The sequence below is a fragment of the Gekko japonicus genome, unplaced genomic scaffold (genome assembly GCF_001447785.1).
Source record: "Gekko japonicus isolate JY-2015 unplaced genomic scaffold, Gekko_japonicus_V1.1 scaffold298, whole genome shotgun sequence".
Taxonomy (NCBI): domain Eukaryota; kingdom Metazoa; phylum Chordata; class Lepidosauria; order Squamata; family Gekkonidae; genus Gekko; species Gekko japonicus.
The window spans coordinates 9,890-35,303 of NW_015163615.1; the positions used below are offsets into that span (position 1 = coordinate 9,890).

At 43.5% G+C, this 25,414-nt stretch overlaps 1 protein-coding gene across 1 annotated transcript in view; it reads right to left on the bottom strand.

Moving 5' to 3' along the window:
* Positions 1-8,824: 8,824 nt before the first annotated feature.
* Positions 8,825-25,414, bottom strand: part of LOC107107133 (GDNF family receptor alpha-4-like) — a 22,812-nt gene continuing 6,222 nt past the window's right edge. The window contains exons 2-8 of the mRNA XM_015407376.1: positions 23,394-23,687; positions 20,689-20,781; positions 19,592-19,931; positions 16,622-16,731; positions 12,480-12,614; positions 11,761-11,891; positions 8,825-11,485 (exon numbers count right to left, since the gene is read on the bottom strand). Of these exons, the coding sequence (XP_015262862.1) occupies positions 11,348-11,485; positions 11,761-11,891; positions 12,480-12,614; positions 16,622-16,731; positions 19,592-19,931; positions 20,689-20,781; positions 23,394-23,687 (1,241 nt within the window). The 3' untranslated portion in view covers positions 8,825-11,347. The remainder of the gene's footprint in view (positions 11,486-11,760; positions 11,892-12,479; positions 12,615-16,621; positions 16,732-19,591; positions 19,932-20,688; positions 20,782-23,393; positions 23,688-25,414) is intronic.

Consider the following 25,414-nt stretch of genomic DNA (forward strand, 5'->3'; position numbering starts at 1 on the left):
TGTGGGGGGTATAGGTGAATTTCCTGCATTGTGCAGGGGGTTGGACTAGATGACCCTGGAGGTACCTTCCCACTCTATGAGTCTACGATTCTATAATTCACCCAGGCTGGCTGCAGGCACGCCAGCACCTCTGTCAGGCAGAAGCGCCTGAGATCCTCCCCCTCCCCTTTTCCTTTGCCTGACTTGGAGGCGAAGGGAAGGGAGAGGGGGGGAAAGAATGGATCCCAGGTGCTTCTGCCTGTCAGAGGGGCTGGTGCACAACTTCGGTGATGTCAGGGGGTGTGGCATATGCTAATAAGTTATGCTAATGAGCTCCTTCCAGCTCTTTTCTACGAAATGACCCCTGGTTCTACCCAACATATCAATTGGGCTATTAGCGGTCAGTAGCTAGGCTGCCAGCAAGGTTTGCTGCCAGCAGTTGGGCTGTCAGCAACAGCTAAAGTTGTCCCCCCCCCATGCCATACCAAGATCTGAGGAATCCATAATCATTAAAGCTGTGGCCTGATTTACCCTACTCCCATGTGTCTGTGTATTCCTCCTCTCCCTGCATTTCTGGCTGGCTCCTTGTCCTTGCCCAAAGGAACTATGTAGGTGGTTAATATAGAAAACTTTTATACTTCCTTCTGCACTTTTTCTTTTTTTGAGCCTATGCTGCACTTTTCTGGGATATGTCTATTGATGAAATGTAGCTGATGGCTAACTCCACTGAAGGTTAACTTGCTACTAATTAACTTTGATTCAGTTGCCCGATCAATAGAACATCCTTCAGTTCTTCATCCATGTATGTGCTTCAAACAGAGAATCATTGGCTTGCCTGTATTCTCCTTATAGACAAATTCAGCATTTGAGGTTGCATTTTTCTGGGCCTAAAGTTTTTGCTTTACTTGAGGCAGAATTGGTTAGTGCGTCTTCGCATACAAACCTCTTTTGCAAAGCCAAAAGTCCTGTCAATAAAGGCCACTCTTACATCCACATCTGATTTTATTGAATCACCTTTACTAGCGGTATGCTTTTTAAAAGGCTGAAATCTAAACCATGCCAGGAATTATCCTGCCCTGACTTGATGGATAGCTTCAGCTTGTGCCAGTTCTGCTGCCCATAGGTAAAGGCCTGGTTATCTTTATGATTTATCAGGTACACCATTTTAGTCCAACTGTTTAAAGGAGGACAGAGCCTCCATTCCACCTTTATTAGACAATAACTCCAAGTGAGCCTTCATCTTCTAATTATTGAGTACATAATTTAATGTCATTAAACATTTTTTGAGTAGATGGAATTGCTCTAAAAGCCTTCACTCCAAAGCTCTAATATTAAATTTTTGGCATCCATCCCTGTGTGTGAAAAGCAGCCAGTTTGTTTACCAGGAATTCAGACTCATATTACAGGGCAAATTAGCAGCCAGCTATTAGTCTGATTCAAGCACTTAACAATTACTGATCATCTCCTCTTGGTCTGTGGATAATGGAAGTGATCAGCTGCAAATAGAAAGGATGAAGGGCTGTTTGCTCATGGGCACTGGAGAGAAGGCTTGGTGCAGAGTAACCTCTTTTGACCCCACCCCCCAGCTTTGCAAAATGAGAGATCCAAACAGGGACAGGCATCCTGGAGGAGAGGCATCTCCATTAGAAACCAAACCTTGCTCACGCTCAACAGATTCACTTTTGCAAGAGCAAAAGTTCAACCACAATGTCCCAGAGGCAGAAGTAATTAGTTGCTGCTGATGTTTACCACAGGGCCACTTCACTGGAAATAATAGCAGGATGACAGTAACCATGTGCTGCCCATTTGCATTCTGGTTATCCTTTCCCCTTAGGGTCAGGGTCTGTGTAGATGGCTGTAGACTCAAGGCCAGATTGTTATCATACATGGTCAGTGTGAATGTGGCCCACTTTCGGATTTGGCCCAACTTTACATAAAAATAGCCTGAGAGTAAGGGTGCCGACTGGCAAGAAAAAAAAGTCCAGTCCTTTTAATAGAGTTTTAATATGGACAAATCAGCAATTGAAGCTTTTCATGGCATAGTGCTAAACAACATCACTGGATAATTGCTGCAGCTCAAACTGGTATTAAAGGGACAGCTAGAGGGGCCAGTTTAAAAGCTGGCAGCCCTGCCTGAGAGAGAGAGCAAGAAACCCTCCTTCTACCACTTCCCTATGCTACATGAGCTACCAGATGAGGTTCTTTTGCTGATTAAAGTTCTACACCTGCCTTAAAGGGATATCCCCCACCTGGACAATGACCCTCCCAACAGTTGTAAGGAATCTGCCATTAAAGTGGTGATGTTCCTTTGCAAGCTTGGAATGAATCCTGAGATTCTGGAGACAATCTTATTTATTTATAGTCCACTTTTCTTACATGGACTCAAGGTGGATTACATATAGTGAGTCAGTACAATCAACAAAATGGGCTATTCAATAACTAATGCATTAGGATATCAGAAGACTGGAAACACCAGGAGGAGGAGGAAGAGGAAGAAGAAGATTTATACCCCGCCCTTCACTTGGCGTCTCAGAGCGGCTTACAAACTCCTTTCCTTCCCCTCCCCACACCCTGTGAGGTAGGTGGGGCTGAGAGAACTCTGAGAGAACTGCCCTTTCAAGGACAGCTCTGACAGAGCTATGGCTTGACCAAGGTCATCCCGCAGCTGCAAGTGGAGGGGTGGGGGATCAAACCCAGTTCTCCCACATTAGAGTCCGCACACTTAACTACTACTCCAAACTGGCTCTCAAGTACAGGAACATAGCATAAGTATTAACATGACACATTAAACAGAACAGAAATTATATAATAGGATCCTACTACAATACGCTATATAGCACAAAAACCATGGATCCCAAACAATGTTCCCTCTAAGCTGTGGAGTCTCGTGAGCAAACCAGTTCTCCTACATTAGAGTCCGCACACTTAACCACTACACCAAACTGGCTCTCAAGTACAGGAGCATAGCATACGTATTAACATGACACATTACACAGAACAGAAATTACATAATAGGATCCTATTACAATACGCTATATATAGCACAAAAACCATGGATCCCAAACATTTATCCAAGTAAGCTGGTGAAGCCATTTTGTACTGTGTAGCCTTATAAACTCAGCTTAGAGGGAACCCTGATCCCAAACATTCATCCAAGTAAGCTGGTGAAGCCATTTTTTACTGTGTAGCCTTATTACCTGTGCAGAAAAGCCCTCTTGTTCAGTTTTGCGTAATTTGTGGAAGGCCAGGACGGTGGGAACTTTCCTGACCTCTTTGGGCAGGCCATTCCACAAGGTGGGAGCCACAACAGAGAAAGCGCGTGTATGGGCAGTTATTGTTTTTGCTCATTGGCAGAACCCCTTGCTGACATGAGCAGAGTTGTCATGGCAGAGCATAGGAGGAGGTTGGATTTATACCCTGCCCTTGACTACCCAAGGGAGTCTCAGAGCAGCTTACAAACTCCTTTCCCTTCCCCTCCCCACAACAGACACCCTGTGAAGTAGGTGGGGCTGAGGAAGCTCTGACAGAAACTGCTCTTTTTCAAGAACATCTGTGCCAGAACTATGGCTTGCCCAAGGTCATCCAGCAGGTGCACGTGGAGGAGTGGGGAATCAAACCCGGTTCTCCCAGACTAGAGTTCGCGCACTTAACCACTACACCAAACTGGCTCTCAGTTTGAGAGAGAGAAAGAGAGACACATGGACCCATAAATAAGAGGGGCCAAGACCATGAAGGGCTTTAGATATGATACCTTAAACTGAGCTTGGTAACAAATGGGTAACCAAGGAGGGTTTGCAGAATGGGAATAATATGCATGCTCTGTCTAGTTCTGGCAAATAGTTGACCCATGGCATTCTGGACCAGTTGGAGTTAAAATTCTATTGAGGGGAATGGTAATAGTAAATTGGTTTGGGGGTGCAAGGGAGAGTAAGATGAATCAAAATGGAGGTTTGACGGGAACAAGATCAAACAGCCAGGTTATCATGTTGTGAAAGTGAGTTTTATTAAAATGGTGTGGAAGAATGACTGAGAACACAGCAAACAGCAATGGTTCTGCAACATCAGCATTTTAGAGCTACTATCAATAGCTACCATTAATGTACAGTCTCTATTCCCTGATGCACTTGGCCCACATACTGGGACAGGGAAGGGAGATGCTCTTCAAACTACCCCACAGGGTTTTTTTTAGGGAGGTTTGCCTCATTCTTGCTTAGACAAAACATTTGGAAATTGCTAGCATAAAGCTCTGGGTTGTTGTGTGAAGTGCACACCAGGTTCCCCAAAGAGCTTGATATTGCTTAAGAAAATTGTTATGCACTGGATGCTGTATAGATTTAAAATAAACAAGGACTTCCACATTTAATCAAAACAGTTTTAGTGAGTCAGCAGCTCACTCTGTAATAGCTTATGGATCAACAGTTCGCCTACTGACTCCAAAGTATTGTCCCAGGTAGTTATTAATATTGAGTACTTCCAAAGAGCACACGAAACAAGCAATTATGCAGTGATCTGCTTGTTCTATGCTTCCAGATGAGGTTTATAATCACTTGGGACAAAATTACTGTAGCCATCTGACTTTCTGGTTATTGACAAGATTTACCCTTTACAAATTGACCTCTTTAGAAATAAAGTCTTATCTCTGACCTTCAAAGCATTCCCAGGACCGGATGGTGTTTCACTTGCCACTCAGCAGACAAGAAACTGCTGCCATGCTTGCCTTAGACACGTGTGCTTGCAAACATGTTGGCATTAGATTGCAAGTCTTCAGGCAGAGCCAGTCTTTATTTTTATTTATTTATTTGTTCCAAAACACTTTAGAAATAATGGGTTGGACCCAGTGAACCACAAACAGAAGGAGTTCATGGAACAGATCTTCTGCCCTTTTTCTTATGTCATGTAATAACCATTCTCAAGAGTTTGAGAAGTGCCAGGAGCAGCACTGGATGCTGCAAGATGAGGGAATCACTCACTGAAATTCCCCCCCTTTTGCATGAGCTCTTGATCCACAGAAGAGTTTGTGCAAAACAGGATGGAGTTTATTTCTACTGGTTTCTCTTTAAACTACAGCCCGTTGTTCTGGAGAGTTTGCTACTGAGGGTCACCTTTTCAGTGGGTACAGGAGGAGGAGGGAGAGACACCTTGGGTGCATATTGAAACTTCATGTGTAAGATAGTACTGAGGCATCATATAGATAATAGCTCTTCTGGGACTTGGAGGCAGATCTGTAGCTATGGAGGGGCATTTGGGGGCAATACCCCATGAAATATGTCATGCTGTACCTCTGAATTCCCACCATTAAAAGTCCATAGCCCTTTCTTGTTGCAGTGATTTAAGGGGAAATGCACATGCAGATTTTTGTTCAGATTCTGGGGCAAAGAGCAGGGAGGGAGCTGCTAGCTGGCTGGAGCTGAGTCCCTGGCCAAATTAATTCTCAGCCACTGTGCCCCATCACCCTTTCTCCAAGGGTTTTTGCTTCTTCTTCTTTCTTTTTTTACATTTTTATTTATAGTTTTCCATAGAATTATACCGCCTCAATCAGTTTACATTTATATTCTTGTGAATCACTTTTTTACATCGTGTTATTCAACCATATATACAATTTTTCCCATCTTTTTTCATATACCTTTTGGTCTTTCCCTTGTAATATCAAACTTAACCTGTCCATTTCAGCCAACCTTAACAGTTTTTCTATCAATTCCTCTTTTGAGGGTATTTTATCTGTTTTCCAGCATTTTGCTAACATTATTCTAGCTGCTGTCAAAATATATGTTACTATATATATACTTTCTTTGTTATATTGTTCTGGAAACATTTTTAATAAACATACTTCTGGAATACATGGAATTTCAATTGTTGTTATTTCTTTCACCATTTTAAATATTTTACCCCAGTACTTTTGTACTTTTTTGCATCTCCACCACACGTACCAACATTTTTTTTTACACTTCCAACAATTTCTATTTCCATTCGTATAGCATTTTGCTATTTTATCAGGTGTCCAGTGCCACCTGTGAAACATTTTAACTGTTTTCTTTATATGTTACACTCTCTTTAATATCCAGTGATAAATAACACTGAGTAGAAAACTGGAATGGGATTTATAGTAGTTTGGTTTCAGAGGGTTGACATGTTGGGCTGCAGTAGAACAGTTAGATTTTAGTCCAGTAGCACATGCTGCAATCACACACACTAAATACTTCATTTTCAATCCACTTTCTAACTGGATTTTACCAGTTCACACAGTAAAATCCAGTTGGAAAGTGCATTGAAAGTGGATTGAATGTGTTGTAGATTTTCAGGATGTAAACCTGAGTTAATTCACAAGTTTAGAAGAATAGAAACACACATGCGCGCTGAATGAGGACACAGGATTCTTCTCACCTCAGATGCTAATTTTCTGCCCCCAAATATTTCCCTCTGAACTAATCAAGCTGATTACAATATGCATTGTACCTTCGCATCCCAAGTTCCTTCTTTATAACACCCATCCCACTTTCTGACTGGGATATAAAGACTCAGAGATCTCAGTATCTGATGAAGGGAGCTTTGATTCATGAAAGCTTATTGGTCTTTAAGGTGCTATTGGACTAGAATCTAATAGTATTTTGGGGTTGCCTCCTCTATTGCCTCAAGAGCAGGTGGGGCCAGGACAGCAGGGCAGAAAAATGAATGTCCAGTTTCACTCAGGCTTGTACTTGGTTTCAGACGTTAATTCCAACCCACCTATGCTGCTGCAACTTGCTTATTTAAAAGAACGTATACCCTGCACGTGTGGAGTGCCTTTTACTCACTAATGAATGAACGGCCGCTGTCAAGCTCCTGTCATCATCTCCCGTGCCCCCCCCCCCAAAAACCCCTAGATCAGGGCTAAAGGACTGAAGCACCATAAGACTCACACAGGTTTAAACTCCAGAATAAAAAAAAATCCAAGTGGCACCTTAAAGAGTAAAAATATTTATTTCAATATGAGCTCTCATGAGTCACAGCTTACTTTTTCAGAAAGTACTGTCAGGAGGGCGGTATCGACCCCCTCCCGACTATGCAGGAACCCACCCTGTCTGCTCTCGCCGGGAGGTGGAGGAAGGCCCGCGTCCCTTTCCAGGGGGTCCCGGGGTGTTAGCTCCGCGACCAAAGAGAAGGGACACCCCCACAAAGGGGGGAGGGCGTGGCTGCGGTAACCATTGGGCCGGCCGGCAAGGTCACGATAGATGGAAAGCCAGGTGGCAGATCTCCATCCCCCTGCAAGTTGATATGGAGCCCCGGTTGGTGGCTCGATTGCTTTAAGGAGTGGGTGGTGGGTGGAACAGGTGTAAAGGCAGAAGGAAATAAAAAGCAAGCAGGTGAATCCAATGAGGAGGGGATGGCGGAGAGGTACGATGAAGATGGAGAGGAGTGAGGCTGTTAACTCGGGCTCGTCAGTCGACCCCCCATCGTTGAAAGAGAGTGGTGTTAACTCTCAAACAACATCTCTGAGGTGAACCTGAAGCTTGCACCTTCCACCAGTACATCCTGGATCTCACCCACGGCTCAACCGACCCTTCGCTGCATCCCCAGGCTGACAAGTACATATTGAAATAGAGGTGCAACTGATCTCCAAACTACAGAGATCAGTTCCCCTGGAGAAAATGACTGCCTTGGAGGGTGGTCGCCATGGCATCACGTCCCTGCTAAGCGTCTTCCCCTCCCGAAACTATGCCCTCCCCAGTCTCCACCCCCAAATCTTAAAATCTCCCAGCCTGGAGTTGGCAACCCTTAATTAAACCCCTGAACCTTTCACAGCAAACAAACAAACACTTTACCACAGAAGGCCTAAGCGCTGAGGAGGCAAAACATCCAGGGAGTCTTAAGACTCATCACCTCTCATGACAGAAAAATGTGGTTGGGATGGCCTTCTCACACATGTGGACAATGGCCATTATGAGAAAGAGCATATTCTTTTGAAACTAAGTGACTGCTTGTTCACCTGTATAGTCAGGATAATGGTATCAGCTATGGAGTAGCTGAGGAATGAGGCTTCCAGTGTCTAGCTATACAAACGTAATTGAATTCTAAGAAATTAGGATGCTAACAGTGCAAGCTGAAGCAGGCCTACTCAGAAGTATGCCCCATTTTATTTAATCGAGTTTATTCCCAGGAAAATATTCTTAGTTTAAGGGAGGACACGTCACTTGTCTGACTCCAGTTTTGCATGTTGCAAGAGCTGTCTGCTGCACTGAGGCATCATGGAGCAGAATTTGATCTTTAGTGCATATCCTGCTGAATTGAAAACAAAGGAAAGAAAAGACTCTCATGGTTGTAAGGTAAACTTTTATTATTTATTATGGATATTATGGACCAAGTAACATTTGTAAAATATTGTAATTTACATTGCAGTAGCAAAGAACATTCCCTCTCCTCCATGTTTGCCTAAATTGTATATTGAAGACAGGGTAACTTTTACATCCTGCAGTTTCCCTCTTCAGCAGAGGTGTCAGAGCTGCTGAAGTCAGCATAGACGAAATGACTGTGAATGTGGCCCAGTCTGCATCTAGCATTTGCTCTGCTGTTATACCAAACCCACACTGGAACAGAAATTCCCGTCTACATTGCACGCCGCTTTCACTTTGATTGAGTGTCGTATTTTATGGGAGTCTCCAGACTGCATGCTGCTTTCACTTTGTTTGATCTCTGGTTTTATTGTGGCTGTCTGCATAGATTTATGGCCGTTTTATGGCCATTGGGGGGGGGGTGACTCTGCAGTCAATACTGTGTTGGCCTGGGGTAGTTGAATGTGGTTTTGAACTGCATCTTTTTCTGTTCCAGTGTGGGTTTGGTAAAACAACTGAGCAAATGCTAAATGCAGATTGGGCCAGTCTGGAAAAATGCCACAGCATCAACAACAACAACAAAAAAGGGGGGGGGGAGTTAAGACTGGAAACAGATAAATTGGCAGCACAGCCCAATCCAACCTGGATGAAGCAAGCTCCCATGTGTGGAGGAACAGGACTCAGTAGAGCCTGGTGTTCTATTTCCATAGAAGAGAGGCTCCTCAGGTGAGGTCCATATACACTTCTTCACCACCATTCAGCACTCCACATCAGCTCAGTGCAGTTCATTTGCAATCTGAAGCAAGAGTAACTTACATTAAGGCGAGAGGGAGAATATGGGGGGCGGGGTAGGAAAGCTTGCATGAACTTCCTAGTCATCCTAGTTGGCACCACCGCCCCCCATGCTGCTTGCCTTCACACAAGCAGAAGGAAGTAAAACAGGATTCAATAGAACTCTGTTCCTGCATGTAGAGGAACTATGCCTACAATGGACTGGACCATATTCTTGGAATCTTAAAACAACTACTCTATTCTCAACTGCACTAGTATGGAAAACTATATCATGAAGCATGTTTGCCCCATCTACAGAAGAAGTTTAACTTTACATCTTTCCATGACTTTCCATTCAGGACTTGCCCGGCCTACTAAAGCCTTGGAGACAATTGCCTCTGTTGACAAAATCCTCAGTGTATTCTGCTCCATACTATCTGTTTTCCAAATATCGAATTCCCACAATACTTCAAATGCCTGGGCTTATCAATATCCTGTGCTAGTAAAAGCAAAACATTGCTGACCCCAACTGCTTTTTTAAAAAGGCAACATTAACTTTTGCTGTAACAATTCAAAACCCTCACCAATACTTCTAACAGCACATTCTTGAATCCACTGATTTCAGTAGGCTTAGAAGAGTGTAACTCGTCTCTGCTTAGGATTGCACTGCAAATGTATTTGTAGTCACAAAAGCTACAAACAGAATTTCATAGGATGAAAACAATTCTCTTGTAATCATCTTAACTAAAGAGATGGAACAAAACTCCATTTGGATTGCAGAATGGATTGCCAAGTCTGTGCAAATTGTACCCCACTGTTTAGTACTGGCAGTAAATACATACAGAAATAAGGTGGAGTCCCTCCTGGTAGGCAGTATCAGAATAAACCGAGGAAAGCATGCTAGGATGCAGAGGCAATACTGTCACTATTGAACTTATCTAATTAATGTATTTAAAATATTTATAAGCCTGCCTGAGCATCTCAAGGTCCAAGGCAAAAGGAACAGTGCCAAAATAGACAGGCTGTTCCCCAAATCTTTCACATATGATATTTAGCTTTAAAACCTTAATAACCATACCCAAATCTATCTTTCTTGTGGGATGAGACAGAAATGTGATATAGTACTGACTGCACCTTCCACAATGCCAGAGAAGTTATGATTAGTTTGCCATCTCTTCCAAAACTTCAAGACAGCAGACAAGATAATGATCATATGCAAGAGGTGTAAACTTTTTATCTTGTACCTGGAACATAACATTACAACACTGCTGTACCAAAGAATGGCAGTTAATACGACACAGATGTTTACATCCACTATTATAAGACCCTGGATAAAAGTCTAATGGACAAGAGAACAGACATAAGGGCATACAAAGGAACATTAGTTCATTCCAGATGGAGAAGATCCTTGCCCTGTGGCTCAAATAAGTATGTACAAAGGGTTGGATTCAGACTTTTTTCACTTAATCACATTCAATGTCCCCATCCCACATGGCTTTTGTACAAGCAGGTCCTGTGATCCCCAGCACAGCTTTTTTGGGCAGTCAAAGGAGACCTCCCCTTCCTTTCTGACCTGCAGAGAAGCTAGCTGGATCCAACCCTATGTGTAGTAAGCCCAGGGAACCAGGGTAGGTAAAATCTCAATAAGCCTGCATGCTGATTCCTATAGAAGCAGGGAATGCTCCTGTGTTGGACAAGGAAGGTTATGTTACTAGGATGGATACAGAAACCCAGTCTAGCTCAGAGGGGCTACATTTCTTGCCAGTAATGAGAGACTGGACTGAAAGATTAGACCAAGTACAGACACTAATATTTAGCATTACTCTCTTACTTCAGGACAGCTTTGTTTTGTATGCTTTTTGGACAAGCCTGCAAAGAGCCTGGAAAGCAGCAGGAGTCCAGATGATCTCGATTTTCAGGCAATGCTGAAGCCAGAAATAACATGTCACTTGCGAGATATGTTGGATATGTGGATTTCTTCCTTTCCTCTTGAATGAAAACCAAAACATCTTGAAGCAAGCTAAAAACATTCATTCTGATTTCTGGTTGTTTTTTTTTTTAACAGTTCCCTAAAAACTCTGGTCTGCCTGCTTTTTTCCTTGGTGTTACTGGAAAGATAACTGTGCCTGTGCGGCACAGACATGCAAGTGAAGCGTTTGAGTCCCGGCAGAAAGGTTCACACTGGGAAAAGGCTTGCAGGTGACCAGTGCTTTCTCTTTGGCATGAAACAACAGCCTGTTTCCCTTCTCTGTGGAGAACTGCATGGAATGAACAATGCCAGTTGTACTACGTTAGGGTGAACCCAGCGATAGAAGAAGCAGTGTCAAGGTCAAAGTGAACAAAGAAAGCCGATCTCCAGAATATACAGAATGAGAAAATAAGTGTCTGTTTTGCATAAGAACCTCTGGCTGTGTCTTCTTCACAGATTCCTGGAAAGGCAGAGAGAGAATCAAATTAATGATAGGATGCATCTAAGATGAAGCCCCCTGGCTGCAGGATATTTTTTTCCTTCATAGCTTGAGGATCTTTCTGGACAAAAGATGAGAGCCTCCTTGCCAAATATAGTTAACTGACAATCTTAATACATAAATACAATGCCTTCTTTTATTAATCCAACTATTGATTTTATATACACATGGCATCTTTAAGTCTAATATGCTCTACGTGAAGATGGCTTGGCCCAAACTAGCACAATTATTCATACCCAATACATTTTTGCAGTGAGAACCGTGCTGGTGCCATCACCCTGGATGTTTGGGGAAGATATGAACTGCAGTTCCTCCTGATCCTTTGTATTCACCTGGTTTAAGCCCATCTGAGACTGCATTGCACTTCCTGTAAAGCAGAGAACACACAGGAGATTGTGCGGAGATCAGAACCCCTTTTACAAGCCACGGTCCAAACATGCTTATGATGAGACTCTGGTTTAGGTGTGCATGATCTGCAGTTGGGAATTTTGTTTTGACTATTGTGGGAGCATTTTGCAACTGACCCTTTGCAGGTTATTCATGTTTACAAGTTACTCAAGTTACTCTACAGAATCTCCCCTTATGCCTTGCACTTCAATGTTTATCTGAGCTGTTGTTTCAGCATAAAGGAGAAATGTGCAGGAAGCATAGATCACTTAAAGTTACCTCCAAAGTAGAATAAATGATGCGCCCTAGGCCACTTTAAGTTGGGGGAAAGGCACCGGGGTTGGGGGAGAGGCTGCAGCCCCTTCTCCTCCTTGCTCCACCAAGTCACCTGAGAATGTGACAGAGCCATAGGTGAGGAGCAGAATGTATGGCTTGTTTGCAGAAGGCTCCTGATTCCATTTCCTTAACCCTCTGGTCTGAAACTATGGACAAAAGCTGCCAACGAGCAGACAATTTTGAGCTATACCAAGTCAGGCCACTGGTCTAAAGCAGTTTCATATGCACTTACTTAGACATCTGTTGCTGGAAAACAAATTTAGGATTTCCTCACAGTCCTCCTTGTGATTGCCACTGTTCTCGCAGGAACACCACAGTGTGACGTCAGCAGTGGAATTGCTAATGTAATTGGGGGTCATGGGTGTCCCTATTCAAAGTCCCAAAAAGACGAAAATCAGAGTTTGCGCATATGGATTCCAAGTCCATGGAGACATGATACAGATGCAGCAGGCTATTGTACCCAGGACTGTGTGCTTCTCTACATTAAGAGTTTTCTATTTGGCACGTAATTTGGCATCTCCTGTAATCTCAGCCTTCTTCCAACACCTCCCCACAAATTTCTCTCTCTCATTAGGTAGGGAGAAAAACTTAAATCACCTCTATTTCATGTCACCATATTCTAAGCTTAAAACAATCCAAATGATTTGAAAAACTGACTTCTGGAATCAGAATACATTGTGCAAAATTAAGCATGTGTATATAAATATAAAAGTACTGATTTCTTTTTTTTTCTTCTTTTTTTTAAAAGTACTGATTTCTTAATACAGGGGAAGTAATTTCTGCCAGTCTCCGCTGCAACTGCACCCCCCACTGTGCTGTTCATAAGATCCACTGAACTCCCAGAACAAAAATTCAGTGGATTGCAGCAGGAGGGAGTAATTGGTTGGAACTAGTGGAAATCACTGCATCCCCCTTTAAAGAGTTTCTTTAACTGTCTGGTTACATACAGGAGATATAATTTATTCTGACTGTAGAAGGGTATCTTTGATCCAAAGACATACATCATACATTACAAACAGTCAGTAGGTTTTTACTCTAAAATGACAGAAATAGATAAACTTTTGTTGTATTGTGATGAAAAATTTATTAAGAAACTATATACAACAATATTGGAAGATAAAACACAAGATGGAAATAGTTTAAAATTGTATGGTGAAATGGGTGCAATATGTTGGTCATACTATTGACTTAGACCAATGGTCTAGATTGGAAAACGAATGTGAAGGTTACTAAAGCGATTTCATATAAAGAAAATATTTATAAAATGTTTTATAGATGGTATATGACCCCTGATAAATTGTCTAAAATGTATCCTGATCTACCAAACGAATGTTGGAAGTGTAAGAAAAAGGTTGGTTCTTTTTAGCATATGTGGTGGACTTGTGATAAAGTTAAAAAATATTGGTCTCGGATACATGAACTACTGCAGAAAATGTTTAAAAATACAGTACTGTTTATTCCCTAATTGTTTTTACTGAATATTGTACCAGAAAATTTTAAAAAGCAAGAACTGTATGTTATTATTCATGTTTTGACTGCTGCTAGAATATTGTATGCCAAATATTGGAGAAAACCTGAAGCGCCTTCAAAGGAAGAAGTTGTAATCAAAGTACTTGAAACAGCAGAGATGGACAATTTTTTATTTTTTGCAAATTTTGAGAGGTCAATTTTGAGAGGTCAAAACAAAATAACATTTGAAAATACTTGGTCCAGATTTTATAAATGGATGGAAGAAAACAATATTTGAATATTTGAACTTTATAGACACTTAACCCAAATAGAGGGAAAACAAACTATATGTTTAAATATATGTAAAAGACTATATATTGGCCCACACTAGTGTATCTCAGAGATACACAGAAATCATGCTGGCATATCTCCAGATTTGTCAGGGTATCTCAGAGATAGCCATACAGATCTGGAGATATGCCACCATGAGGCTGATATACTCACAGAACCAGCACAACTGCAATGGTGTAGGCACAAGAAACGAACAGTGCTGGAAGCATGTTAGTGCCGAGAGTAGGACCTCGTTGGCATCCTAAACTGTCTCAGCCCAGGGTCCTGCTCCCAATATTACACTGACAAAAGGAGTAGCATAAGTCTAAATACTCCCATTCAACTTAAAGGGAAGAAACAACAACTGTCCTTCCCCACCCCCTGCCCCCTTTCCGCCCCATGTGGCAGGGGCCATTATAACCACAAGAGAAAATATAAGGTGGGGAAAGAGAAAAAATATAACTAGAAATTGTATGACGTTAACAATTAGAGGTGGTATGGATGTAACGATATTCCCCAAATTTATTATCTTTATGTTTTTATGTTCGTACGTCTATATGTTTTGTTGACTTTTATAAAATAAAAAAAGACTCATCCTATGTTTCTCTACTGTCTCTGCAAAGACTTCTGCCAGGTCATACACAACAGGTGCATTCCACAGACACTGGTGTTGTTAAATACCATATGTAGGATCCTACCACTCTGTTTAGCTAAATGCAGATACTTCTTCCAGTGGAAGGCTCCACACTTAGGTCAATGGAGCAGCAGTAGAATCCTGTCTTATGCTCTTACACTTCCTTGAAGAAAACAAATGCTGGGCTCTTTCATCTATATGGTCCCATTTATGGTCTCTCCCCAGACACAGTGAAGATATAGGCAAATCTAGGTATACAGTACCGTTTAACTGGTTAAAAAGGGAAATTGTAGAAATGTCAAATTAAGGATACAGTCCTAAGGCTCCGTTGGAGACTTAAGATGGTAACTAAGCACCCACACTAGTGTATCTCAGAGATACACAAAAATCATGCTGGCATATCTCCAGATTTGTCAGGGTATCTCAGAGATAGCCATACAGATCTGGAGATATGCCACCATGAGGCTGATATACTCACAGAACCAGCACAACTGCAATGGTGTAGGCACAAGAAACGAACAGTGCTGGAAGCATGTTAGTGCCGAGAGTAGGACCTCGTTGGCATCCTAAACTGTCTCAGCCCAGGGTCCTGCTCCCAATATTACACTGACAAAAGGAGTAGCATAAGTCTAAATACTCCCATTCAACTTAAAGGGAAGAAACAACAACTGTCCTTCCCCACCCCCTGCCCCACCTATTCTAACCATCTCTGCAACTAATCAGAGGTCACCTAACAATATATAAACCTCAGCCAGGACACCGATGTATCAGATGACTGGGCAAATGGCATTGGGCTACACTTCTTTGGCTTCATGTTGCGTACATGTAGAATACATAAGTGTGGACTTTGGTCATGAGAACTTGCAAAGCCATACTTCTGGGTAAATACCAGCCACTTAATTCAACTTTCAGAACTCCATTCCTGTTGATGTTCAACAGGTCTTTGGATTATTTCACAGCTGTGTCTCTGTATCAGGAAGTTTTGACAGACAAGAATGTATCTCTTCCCTTTACTCATTACTACCCTCAGTTGTCGTCAGCATGGGTCTCCCTTTGAGTGGGGCTGAGAGGGTCCTCTGCTGTAGGGACAGCTTCTCAGGAATCACAATCCCTGATTACTGCTGGCATAATAAACCAGGCTGCACAACAAGGAGAGGAGATGGAGAGAACAAGGGTTGCCGGGATGATTCGCTAAAGGCAGGAATAATTAATGCATCCAGGGGATGTCTAAAGAGAAAGATACTAAGCAAAATTAATGTCTGCGGGCAGCCAATCAGCATGACCGGCTCATCCTCAGTGACTGGGTATGACAAAAGAAAAACCTCAGACAGGCTCGTGCACAGAACTTCTCCCAGGCCTCTCTGGCAATTGTGCCAGGGATCTCAAGCAAGATAAATCTGTGCTGTTTCACAGCATGGTACCTTTTTCTTCCTGCCATGGTACATAAGGCTGGTTCTGCTACCAGCGTTAAGAAAAAGAGGTTTTTCTCAAATAAACAAAAATGGTTGGACAAACTGAAAGTCTGTATCTGCATGATCAGATTGAGTTATCTTTTGAAAGCTATGAATTTAACTGGCACATATGGAAAATACTAATTTTGCATCTTGAATAGTCTGCTTAGGAACTGACGAAATACATTATTTTGTTCTTTTTTTCTTTGTATACATTTTGATTAAAACAGAATTATTAAAAAAAGAAAGCAAATGGATTATTCAGCTGTAGAACTGACATACGAAGTCAATAGCATAGACCAAGTCCAAAGCAATGGATGGAAACATTCTAATGCTAATGTGGTATTGGTGTTCCCTTCATTTAAGACTGCAATCAGAGCAATTCGTACTCTTATTCGTGTTCTGTCCCACATATCCTAAAGACATAGCATTGTATTGCTCTTACCCCCCAAATCCCAGATGTGTCTTATGCCATAACCCACATCAAATTCCTCTCAACTCAGCACATACCAATCATCCCCATGTAAGCCTCCAGGCAAGTAGCATGGTTGTGCTGAAAGCAGCCATCTGAGGAAGAGCTTGAGGGCTTGCATTGTTCTTGGAAGTCAGCCAGTCGGGATCTAGTGGAAAACAATAACTATCAGCAAGAGTGACTTTTGTACCAATGCAGAGCATGTTTTACTCATCTGCCATGTATTTCATAGAGAACACTAGGATTTCTTTAATACAAAGCCAAAGAAACAAATATATAGCAGATCCTATAACTTCAGAGTAATGTCTAAGTTAGAGACGGGCAACCAGCAGTGTGTGGCTTGGACATGATTCCCAGAGCAGTGTAACCTGGTCACTGACAGCCCTATCAAAAATTGCTTCAGATTGTACAAAACTGTAATGGACACACACCTGGCAGATGGCAGAAGAGCCTTGTGTCAGCAGCACTAAAGGGCTCTCATGTAAAAGGGCATATTGTATTCTAATAGCGAAGTATCTTTGGATACTTAAATCCAGCAACTGGAGCGGAAAACAGGCAAGACAGATCTTTCTACAAACCTTGGGCCCTTGGATTGCAGAAAAATGTGAAATCTAAAAACAAACAAACACTGGGCACATTTAAAAAGCCAAAAATGATAAAAGGAGAGCCTGTAGCTTTAAAAAAATGGATTCCCTCAGTGGCTACTGCTAGGCAACCATAGTATCTCAAGCTTAGTTCTGTCAGTAAAAGGAAGGGGGAGGAGCAGGGCCCTTTCCAGGTCTATTTTGGTCTTTGGTCCTTGAAGGCAGGCCTGACAAGGGTTGCCACCTTCAGGCTGGGGAACACCTAGAGATTTTGTGGTAGAGTCCAAGGAAAGCAGGATTTGGGGATATGATGCCACAGAGTCAATCCTGCAAAGCAGACATTTTCTCCAGGACAGATTTCTGAAGTTCAGTTGTAATTCTGGGATATTTCCAGGTCCCAACTGGAGGCTGGTAAACCTAGGCCTGAAAGGAATCTTTAGGTAACTTGCATGACTGAACTAGAGCTGGCTTCTTGCTACTGTTCAACAGCAGCCACCCTATGAAACCAGTGTGGTGTGATGGTTAGAGCTTCAGAGTAGGGTTCAAATCCCCATCTTGCTGTGGAAGCCCACTGGGTGATTTTGGACCAGTCACATACTTTCAGCTTGACCTACTTCACAAGGTTGTCGTGTGCATAAAAATGAGAAAGAATATGTAAGCTGCTTTGGTCCCCACCATGCGAAAAGGTGAGATATAAATGAAATAAATCTCTCCTTATGAATAAAAGCGATTTGGGGCAGCAAAGTTCTATTCACGCCAAAATCAGTTGGCCACCTGAACTGTCATTCCAAAGGCACTGCCTGCATTGGCTGGCTGTGTTGTGGGGTCCCGCCCACACAAGCCCCAACCACCAGCTTGCCCTCAGTATGCATGGACCCGCTGGACGGAATGCGCGGTCCGGCAGCTGGACGCTTGCCCGATCCCCTTCCTCCCACCCCTGTGGGCGGGGGCTGGTGTGCTGCCCAGCCAAAGACCCATTAAGCCGGCCCGGAGGCCGCCGCATGCAGCACAGCCCCGGGGTCTGGGGAGGGGGGGGAAGTGGACAAAAGGGCCTCACTTCGATCCGATGTGACAGGCGACCTGGCCTTCACCAGCTGCGGGTTCGTCGGCACGAGCCCGGGCCTGCTGCCACCGCGACTGTACTAGCCCACCAAGGCATGCCAGTGGACAGCCTGTGTGTGGAAGGGGGCTGGGGCATGCTGTTGGGGCGCACAACCATTGAGGCGGCCCGGAGACCCCTGTCCACCCACCGACCCCGGGGTCTGCGGATGGGGGAGAAAGCACGGGACGGGCCCCGCGCCATTGTCTTCTCCCTACAACTAGCTTCCCTCCTAGTAATAAATATAGCTGAAGATGGGAGACAGATAAAAGGTAGGTTGGTGAATGGCTGAGGAGAGAATGAAACAGAGAAAGGAGAGGGGATATGGGAGTTGCCAGGAGGATGGAAAGAGGAAATAGTGTGGGGAGGGGGATACAGGGGAAAGTGAGGTGTCTCCCAAGTCCTTGAGGGTTCCCTACCATGCAAGTGGGCCTTGTCCAGTGACTGGCACCACTTAACCGGACCATAGTTTTCCTGGGTAGAGGCTGCTGGGGAGGGGAGAATGAAAGACAGAGGGGCAGATAAATGTACGTTAGCTGTTGGGTGGGAAGGAGACAAGGAAGATGGAAATTGGGAGAGGCTGTGGAAAATGGCCACTCAGCTGAGTCTCTGGGAGTGCTCCTCCAGTACTCAGTCACTTTTCAGAAGGAGGATGGAATTAGAGTTGCCAGGTCCTACCTGGTGGTGGTGGGGAACTTTGGCCATTTCTGGGATCCTCTGCCATGCGTACTTTGCATGCAGGGTGCAATGACATCACCTAGAAGTCATCATATTGCTGACGTTGGGAGGTGACAAGGTAGTTTTTGGGCAACTCTGTGGTTTTTTTAAATATATATATGATTTTTTATTTTCAAATACATACACCATCCATAAACAGACAAAACCTACCATAACATAAACAAATAACATAACATATACATATAACAGATAACCAACTCTTCTTCTTGTAGTACCCTGAGAAAGATTGCCAAAAGGGAGCATTTTTCATGGGTGGAAAAGGGTTTGTGAAAAGTTGTAAGCCGCTCTGAGACTCCAAGTGAAGGGCGGGGTATAAATCCAACTCTTCTCTCTTCTTCTTCTTCATCTAAATAATAGTTTTATTGATTTACTGTTGTTATCCAAAAAATCTACAGGTTGCATTTGAAAGGATGAATTCTATACAGTTCTGCAAAACATAAATAGTCCCTTTGTGCAGTACACTTTTGTTTACTTATTTTCTTACTTCACTAAGTTTTAAGGTGCACTTTAGAGCCTAGTTGCTCACAAGACATAGAATCTTTAACTTACTATGTCAGCCATCCCAATCCCCACAATGCCAAACCTACTTGCAAATATAATCTTTCAGGCATGAATCCAACAGGACAAGGCAGTTTGGTTTACTACTGTTCTGGAAAGAGCAATCTGGGACAATCGTTTTCCGGCGTCGCTCTCCACAGAACTCATCTTGGCAGGGGCAAAAGAGGAACCTCTTTGTGAAATCCATATCGACTTTCCCAAAGAAGTGCTTCAGTTCTTGGTGACATTTGCGTTGATTGCAGGGGTGCCCATCCTTCGGGCTGCAGTTAGCAACATACATTGTGCGAAGACGTCCACACCTACGATTCAGGCTGCAAACCTGGGCAACTTGCAGGCAGGGATTTGTGTGGTCCCCAGCTAAATGAGACCCTGTAGAATTACAGCAAAACAAAGTTAACAGAGCAAATTCCAGGGTGATCTCTAGGGTGACAGTTGGACAATTTCCATCATATTGTTCACAACTGAGAGGGTTTTTGTTTGTTTTTTAAAAAAACAAGAAATCTAGAAGAGCAAAATAGCAGGGCATATTGAAATACTGTTTCCCTAAATCTCTAACACATTTTGAAGCACTGGAAACCAGCAGCTTCAGATTTTTTTTTTGAGTCCTTAATTACTCCATTACTTAATTACTGCTTTGCCACAAGCTAAGCCAGAGTACTTAGACTAGACTTTACAGACACAGTGGAATCATGGATACAATCTAGTGTTCCAGCTCACAACATTTCAATGCGGCTTTCATTCACTTATCTATTGACAATAATAAAAGGAAAAAAACCCTATTGTACCTTGATAACTACAAAGCACCAGGATATTACTAAAAATGACTAGGTTTACCCTAAAACAGTGACTCTATTTTACCTATCATCTTCCAGCTCTGTCCCTGAAATTCCTTAATGTACCTTCTCCTTCTGAGTAGCTTTCTGTATAAACTATAAAGAATCAGGAGATGACTCTACGGACTTCTGTGGAGACTGGAGACCCACTCTTTCTGCTCCACAAGGCATTCTAGCATCAGTATCCTTAAAGTAGCAGTGGCCCTTAAAATATTTTTCTACCCACCCCCCCCAGTTTATCCCAATAAATAGCTCCTAAAAAGGAGAATCATGATAAAATATATGAACTCTACCTGAAACCTGAGTTGCCAGCTTGTTATAGTTGGTCTTCAAGGACTCTTCACTTACTACATTCTCATAGGGAGACATCTCCAAATTAAAGTCACCTATGCAAAGTGAAAGATACATTAATGTGCCTGCAATGTGTAGCAAGGGCATCATCAAGGCACTGCTCTTCCCCCACCAGCCAGAAATGGATCTGTCATTATAATTTCACACTACACTTAATATAGGATGGTGGTCCCCATTATAATCTCACAGTGCCTGTCCTGAAAGGCAAAAATGGGTGATGCATTACCATGCCAGCCATAGTGAACACTAGAAACGGTCTGGACTTTTTAAAAAAATTAGTACGCTTGCAGGTTAGCACAAAAATAAAATGAAAATTTAAAACTTAAAAGGAAAAAAAACAAATTCAAGCTGTCGAATGCATTGTGGAGTTAAAACGTTGCTGATTAGCAGTTTGGCAGGGAGCCAGGATAGGGGGAGGCAGGTTGCCTCTAGTCCTGTATCCTGACTGCAGAATTTGCAACCAGAAAATGCAGGCCAAATGATGCAGAAAGATAGGTCTTCACAACTACATTGCTAATGGCTTTACAGACAAAACACCTGCTAGGTGAATTAATACTGTTTTGCCAGTCCCTGCATGAAAGGCTAGCACTACAATTGTGTTGGAAAGTCAGAAGAATCACCAAAACAAATAGCCACAAGGTATAGATAGGGACTCTGGGGCAAGTGATGCTCTGTCATCTTGGTGCTTGGGGGGGTCAACAATGGGAGGGCTTCTAATGTCCTGGCCCCACTGGTGGACCTCCTGATGGCACCTGGTATTTCTGGCCACTGTGTGATACAGAGTGTTGGACTGGATGGGCCTTTGGCCTGATCCAACATTGGCGTCTCTTATGTTCTTACGTCTTTACAAAGACAGGGCAGCACAGAAAGTACTGGAATGTAGTGATAGTGACCTCATCTGAATTCTCTGGAATGACTGAGTAAACAACTGGTACCAATGAAGGTCAAAAGGCTACAGAAGAAGAGAAGAGATTGGATTTATACCCCGCCCTTCACTTGGAGTCTCAGAGCGGCTTACAAACTCCGTTCCCTTCCCCTCCCCACAACAGACACCCTGTGAGGTGGGTGGGGCTGAGAGAACTCTGACACAAACTGCTCTTTTTCAAGGACAGCTGTGCCAGAGCTTGTGACTGACCCAAGGTCACATCAGCAGGTGCAAGTGGAGGAGTGGCGAATCAAATCCGGTTCTCCCACTACACCAAACTGGCTCACCAAACCAAAGCTGTTTAAATGTTTCTAAATACTTCAGAGAGAGGTAACTGTAAGAACTGCATTGTTTTCCTGAATGCCAGTTTTAAAAATCTCATTGTGCTGGCACAAGTGACTCTTCTCCTCAGCCCTCCTCCCAAACCTTCGAATTCTCCTATTCTGAGCAAAACTCCCTGGATTTTAAGCATAGCTTCTGTTGTTCCCGCATTGAAATCTGATCCCCAGCTCTGTCCATGGTCTGGGGAGTTTAACCTTACTTGAGGATTCTGGAACACTGTCAATGATAAGATTTCCAGAAGCTGAGCCCGCTTGACCTCAGTAAAATATTTTACAAGCAATGCTTCTCCAGGGTAAACTGCAAGAACTCCACTGGTCTGCAGATTAACTTTAAAAACCTAAGCTACATTGTTTCAGCACCACGTTTTAAGTAACTTAATTAGACTTTTTTTGCCAGCCTTCTAAACAGATGTTCAAATTATAATTTGCAGACAGGGTGGAAGAACAATACTTCAATCTACCATACATCCTAAAATCAAACAATACAAAGCACCCATTTTGGAACAGAATCTAAACTGATGCAAATATTAACACATTTAGCCGGTTAGATTTACTTTTGTTACGGATCAAAGGAATAGGCCCAGCATGTGGGATTACAACTAGAGGTGGGAGCACAGATCGTCTGACGTTTCAAAAGCTAGCAGAAAAGCCTTACTTCTTGCTTTGTAGTATGGGAAAGTCGACTTTGTATTCTGTGTGTTGTACAGCACAGACCCTGGCACAGGAGCTGAATTCTCAATGACTTCTCAATGACATGTAGCTTGGCCTGATAGCCTAACCTGTTCACACTCCAGAAGCTGCTGAGTGCCATTGTTGTCTACAGAGACTATGATCACAGGCAACCAACCATCATGGGCTTGAGCAGTGAAACAGAGTAATCTTTCCCCACCTTTTCCTCCATAACATTAGCTTTGGATGCTGGGATGGCCCTGACCCGATGGTCATTCTGGACTGGCTGATGCAAGTCTGAGACAAGCATGCATACTCTAAACCAGGGGTGTCAAACATGCAGCCCATGGGCTGGAACTGGCCCCTGCAGAGCTCCTGTCTGGCCTGCAAGTAACTGGCTCTTTTCTGCTTCCTACTTCCTGTTCCTGCTTCTTTGTTCCTGTATCATAGGTATTAGGGCTGAGAAACCTTCTACAACAGACCTTGGAGAACAGCTTGTAGATGACTCTAGATGAAATGGGTCATTGATCAAATTCAGTATAGGGGAACAAGTGTATGTTTGCTTTTGCTCTTAGGAGACAAAGATTCTTGTCCCCTAGGATCTGAGGTATTGTTTTAGGGCACAAAATTGCCATCCTCACTCCCTCCCCTCCCCAGGTAGAGGAAGGATGCTAATAATACCACCAAGCCATTTAATTAAAGCTTCCCTCACCTTCTGAGACAGTGGAATGAACAGTCCAGTAGATGCGCAGGCACTGTTCCTCCTGTCTTTGAGTGCGGCGCTGACACTTGCATTCCTGAAAATGGCTATTTCTGATCATGGTTTCTGCCTGCAGGCATTTGTTCCTGGCTCCGTGGTCCAGAATTAAGAAACTGTTCTTAGCATAGGAACGGGAACAGTTTTCCAGAATCTGATAGGTGGCATTGCAGGCAGGGTCAGCGAGACAAAGTCTCTCGGCTGTTATGCAGCTGTTCGGCTGTTCAATGGACTGAGGAAGAAGGCCTCCTGTTCACATAGAGAAACAGTATTTACATTTCACAAATTTGTCCTGCAGGTTTTCCAGGGGCATTCACCTGATCATGCTCCATTAGTTCAAGTGGATTAATCTGGACTACAGAGAGGTGTCTAGAAACTGTTTTTACAAATATTAACATGGATTAATTTTAGAGACACCATTCAACAACTCCGAAACCATTATCAAATTTGTAATGTGGATTAATAAAATGATTGCATTCAGGGATGAATTGGCCATGAAGGCCATCGAGAAATGTTCCGGTGGGCTGGTGACCTGAGGTAGGTTCCCCCTCCCCCATTGGGCCCACCCTGTCCCTGAGTGAGGCAAGGCTCACTTCATGCAGGCTGGCCCCCATGCAAGGCAAACGGGAGCTACTATGATCCAACAGCCCTTGCTTTGCAAGTGGAGGGTGGGCAGGAGCCACTGCCATGAGGCAGGGACCCCTGGTCCACACGAGGCAGACATAAGCAGTCACCACAAGCTAGCAGAGTCCGCTAAGCAGACCCTGTCTTGTGAAAGGCAGGCAAGAGTCACAACACCCCCTACCCTGCACAAAGTACTCAGGTGTGATCTGGCGATCCATACCCCCTACAAGGCAGAAAGGACCTGCTGCAAGCCAGCACCCCTCTTTCTGCCAGCTCTCCCCCTCCCACATTGGTGTGCTGGGCCATTTGCTGCAGGTGTTTTGGCCTTCCAGTCATAGTATCATGGGCTGTCTTTCCCTATCTGGGCAGCAGGAAGCTCCTACTGTATTTGGGATGATCCACATCACACTGTGCCCAATCCAGGTACATGATGTGGCTTCTGAATTCTATGTTCTTCCTTCAAAATGGCAGAGTTAATTTCCACATCTCCCTCCCCTTTCAGTGCTTTCAAGAAGCTTTATTTATTTATTTGTTTGTTTGTTTGTTAGACTTTTACCCCGCCCTCCCACCGAAGCGGCTCAGGGCGGCTTACAATAGTTAAAAACCAGTATACAATTAATAGAATATCAAGTCTAAAACAATACAATCGATAAAATATCAAAATACAACTTATTAAATTTAAGATTAAGATGTGGCGGCCATCTGTTATAAAGAGCTAGTAGTTATGTGGAATGGTCAGTGTGGTCAGACTATTAAAACGCTTGCCGGAACAGCTCTGTCTTTACCGCTCTATGGAATTGTTGAAGATCCCGCAGAGCTCGGATTTCATTTGGGAGCTGATTCCATAATACCGGTGCAGCTAGGGAAAACACCCTAGTTCTTGTCGATGTTAACTTAGTGTCCCTAGGGCAAGGGGAAACCAAGTGATTTTGCGACTCGGATCTCAGTGCCCTCGGGGGAACATACGGGGAAAGGTAGACAGGCCCCAGACCATTTAGGGCTTTAAAGGTCAAAACCAGCACCTTGAAGCGTATCCGGAATGCTATTGGCAGCCAGTGCAGCGACCTCAGCACAGGTTGGATGTGTTCCCTCATGGGGAGACCCATCAGCAACCTGGCCGCGGCATTCTGCACTAGCTGCAGCTTCTGGAGTTGCCCCAAGGGCAGCCCCATGTAGAGAGCATTGCAGTAATCCAACCTCGAGGTGACCATAGCATGGATCACCGATGCCAGATCATTGCGTTCGAGGTAGGGGACCAACTGCCTAATCAGCCGCAGATGGTAAAAGGCTGCCTTGGCAGTGGCTGCTACCTGGGCCTCCATTGTCAAGGAAGCATCCAGGAGCACTCCCAA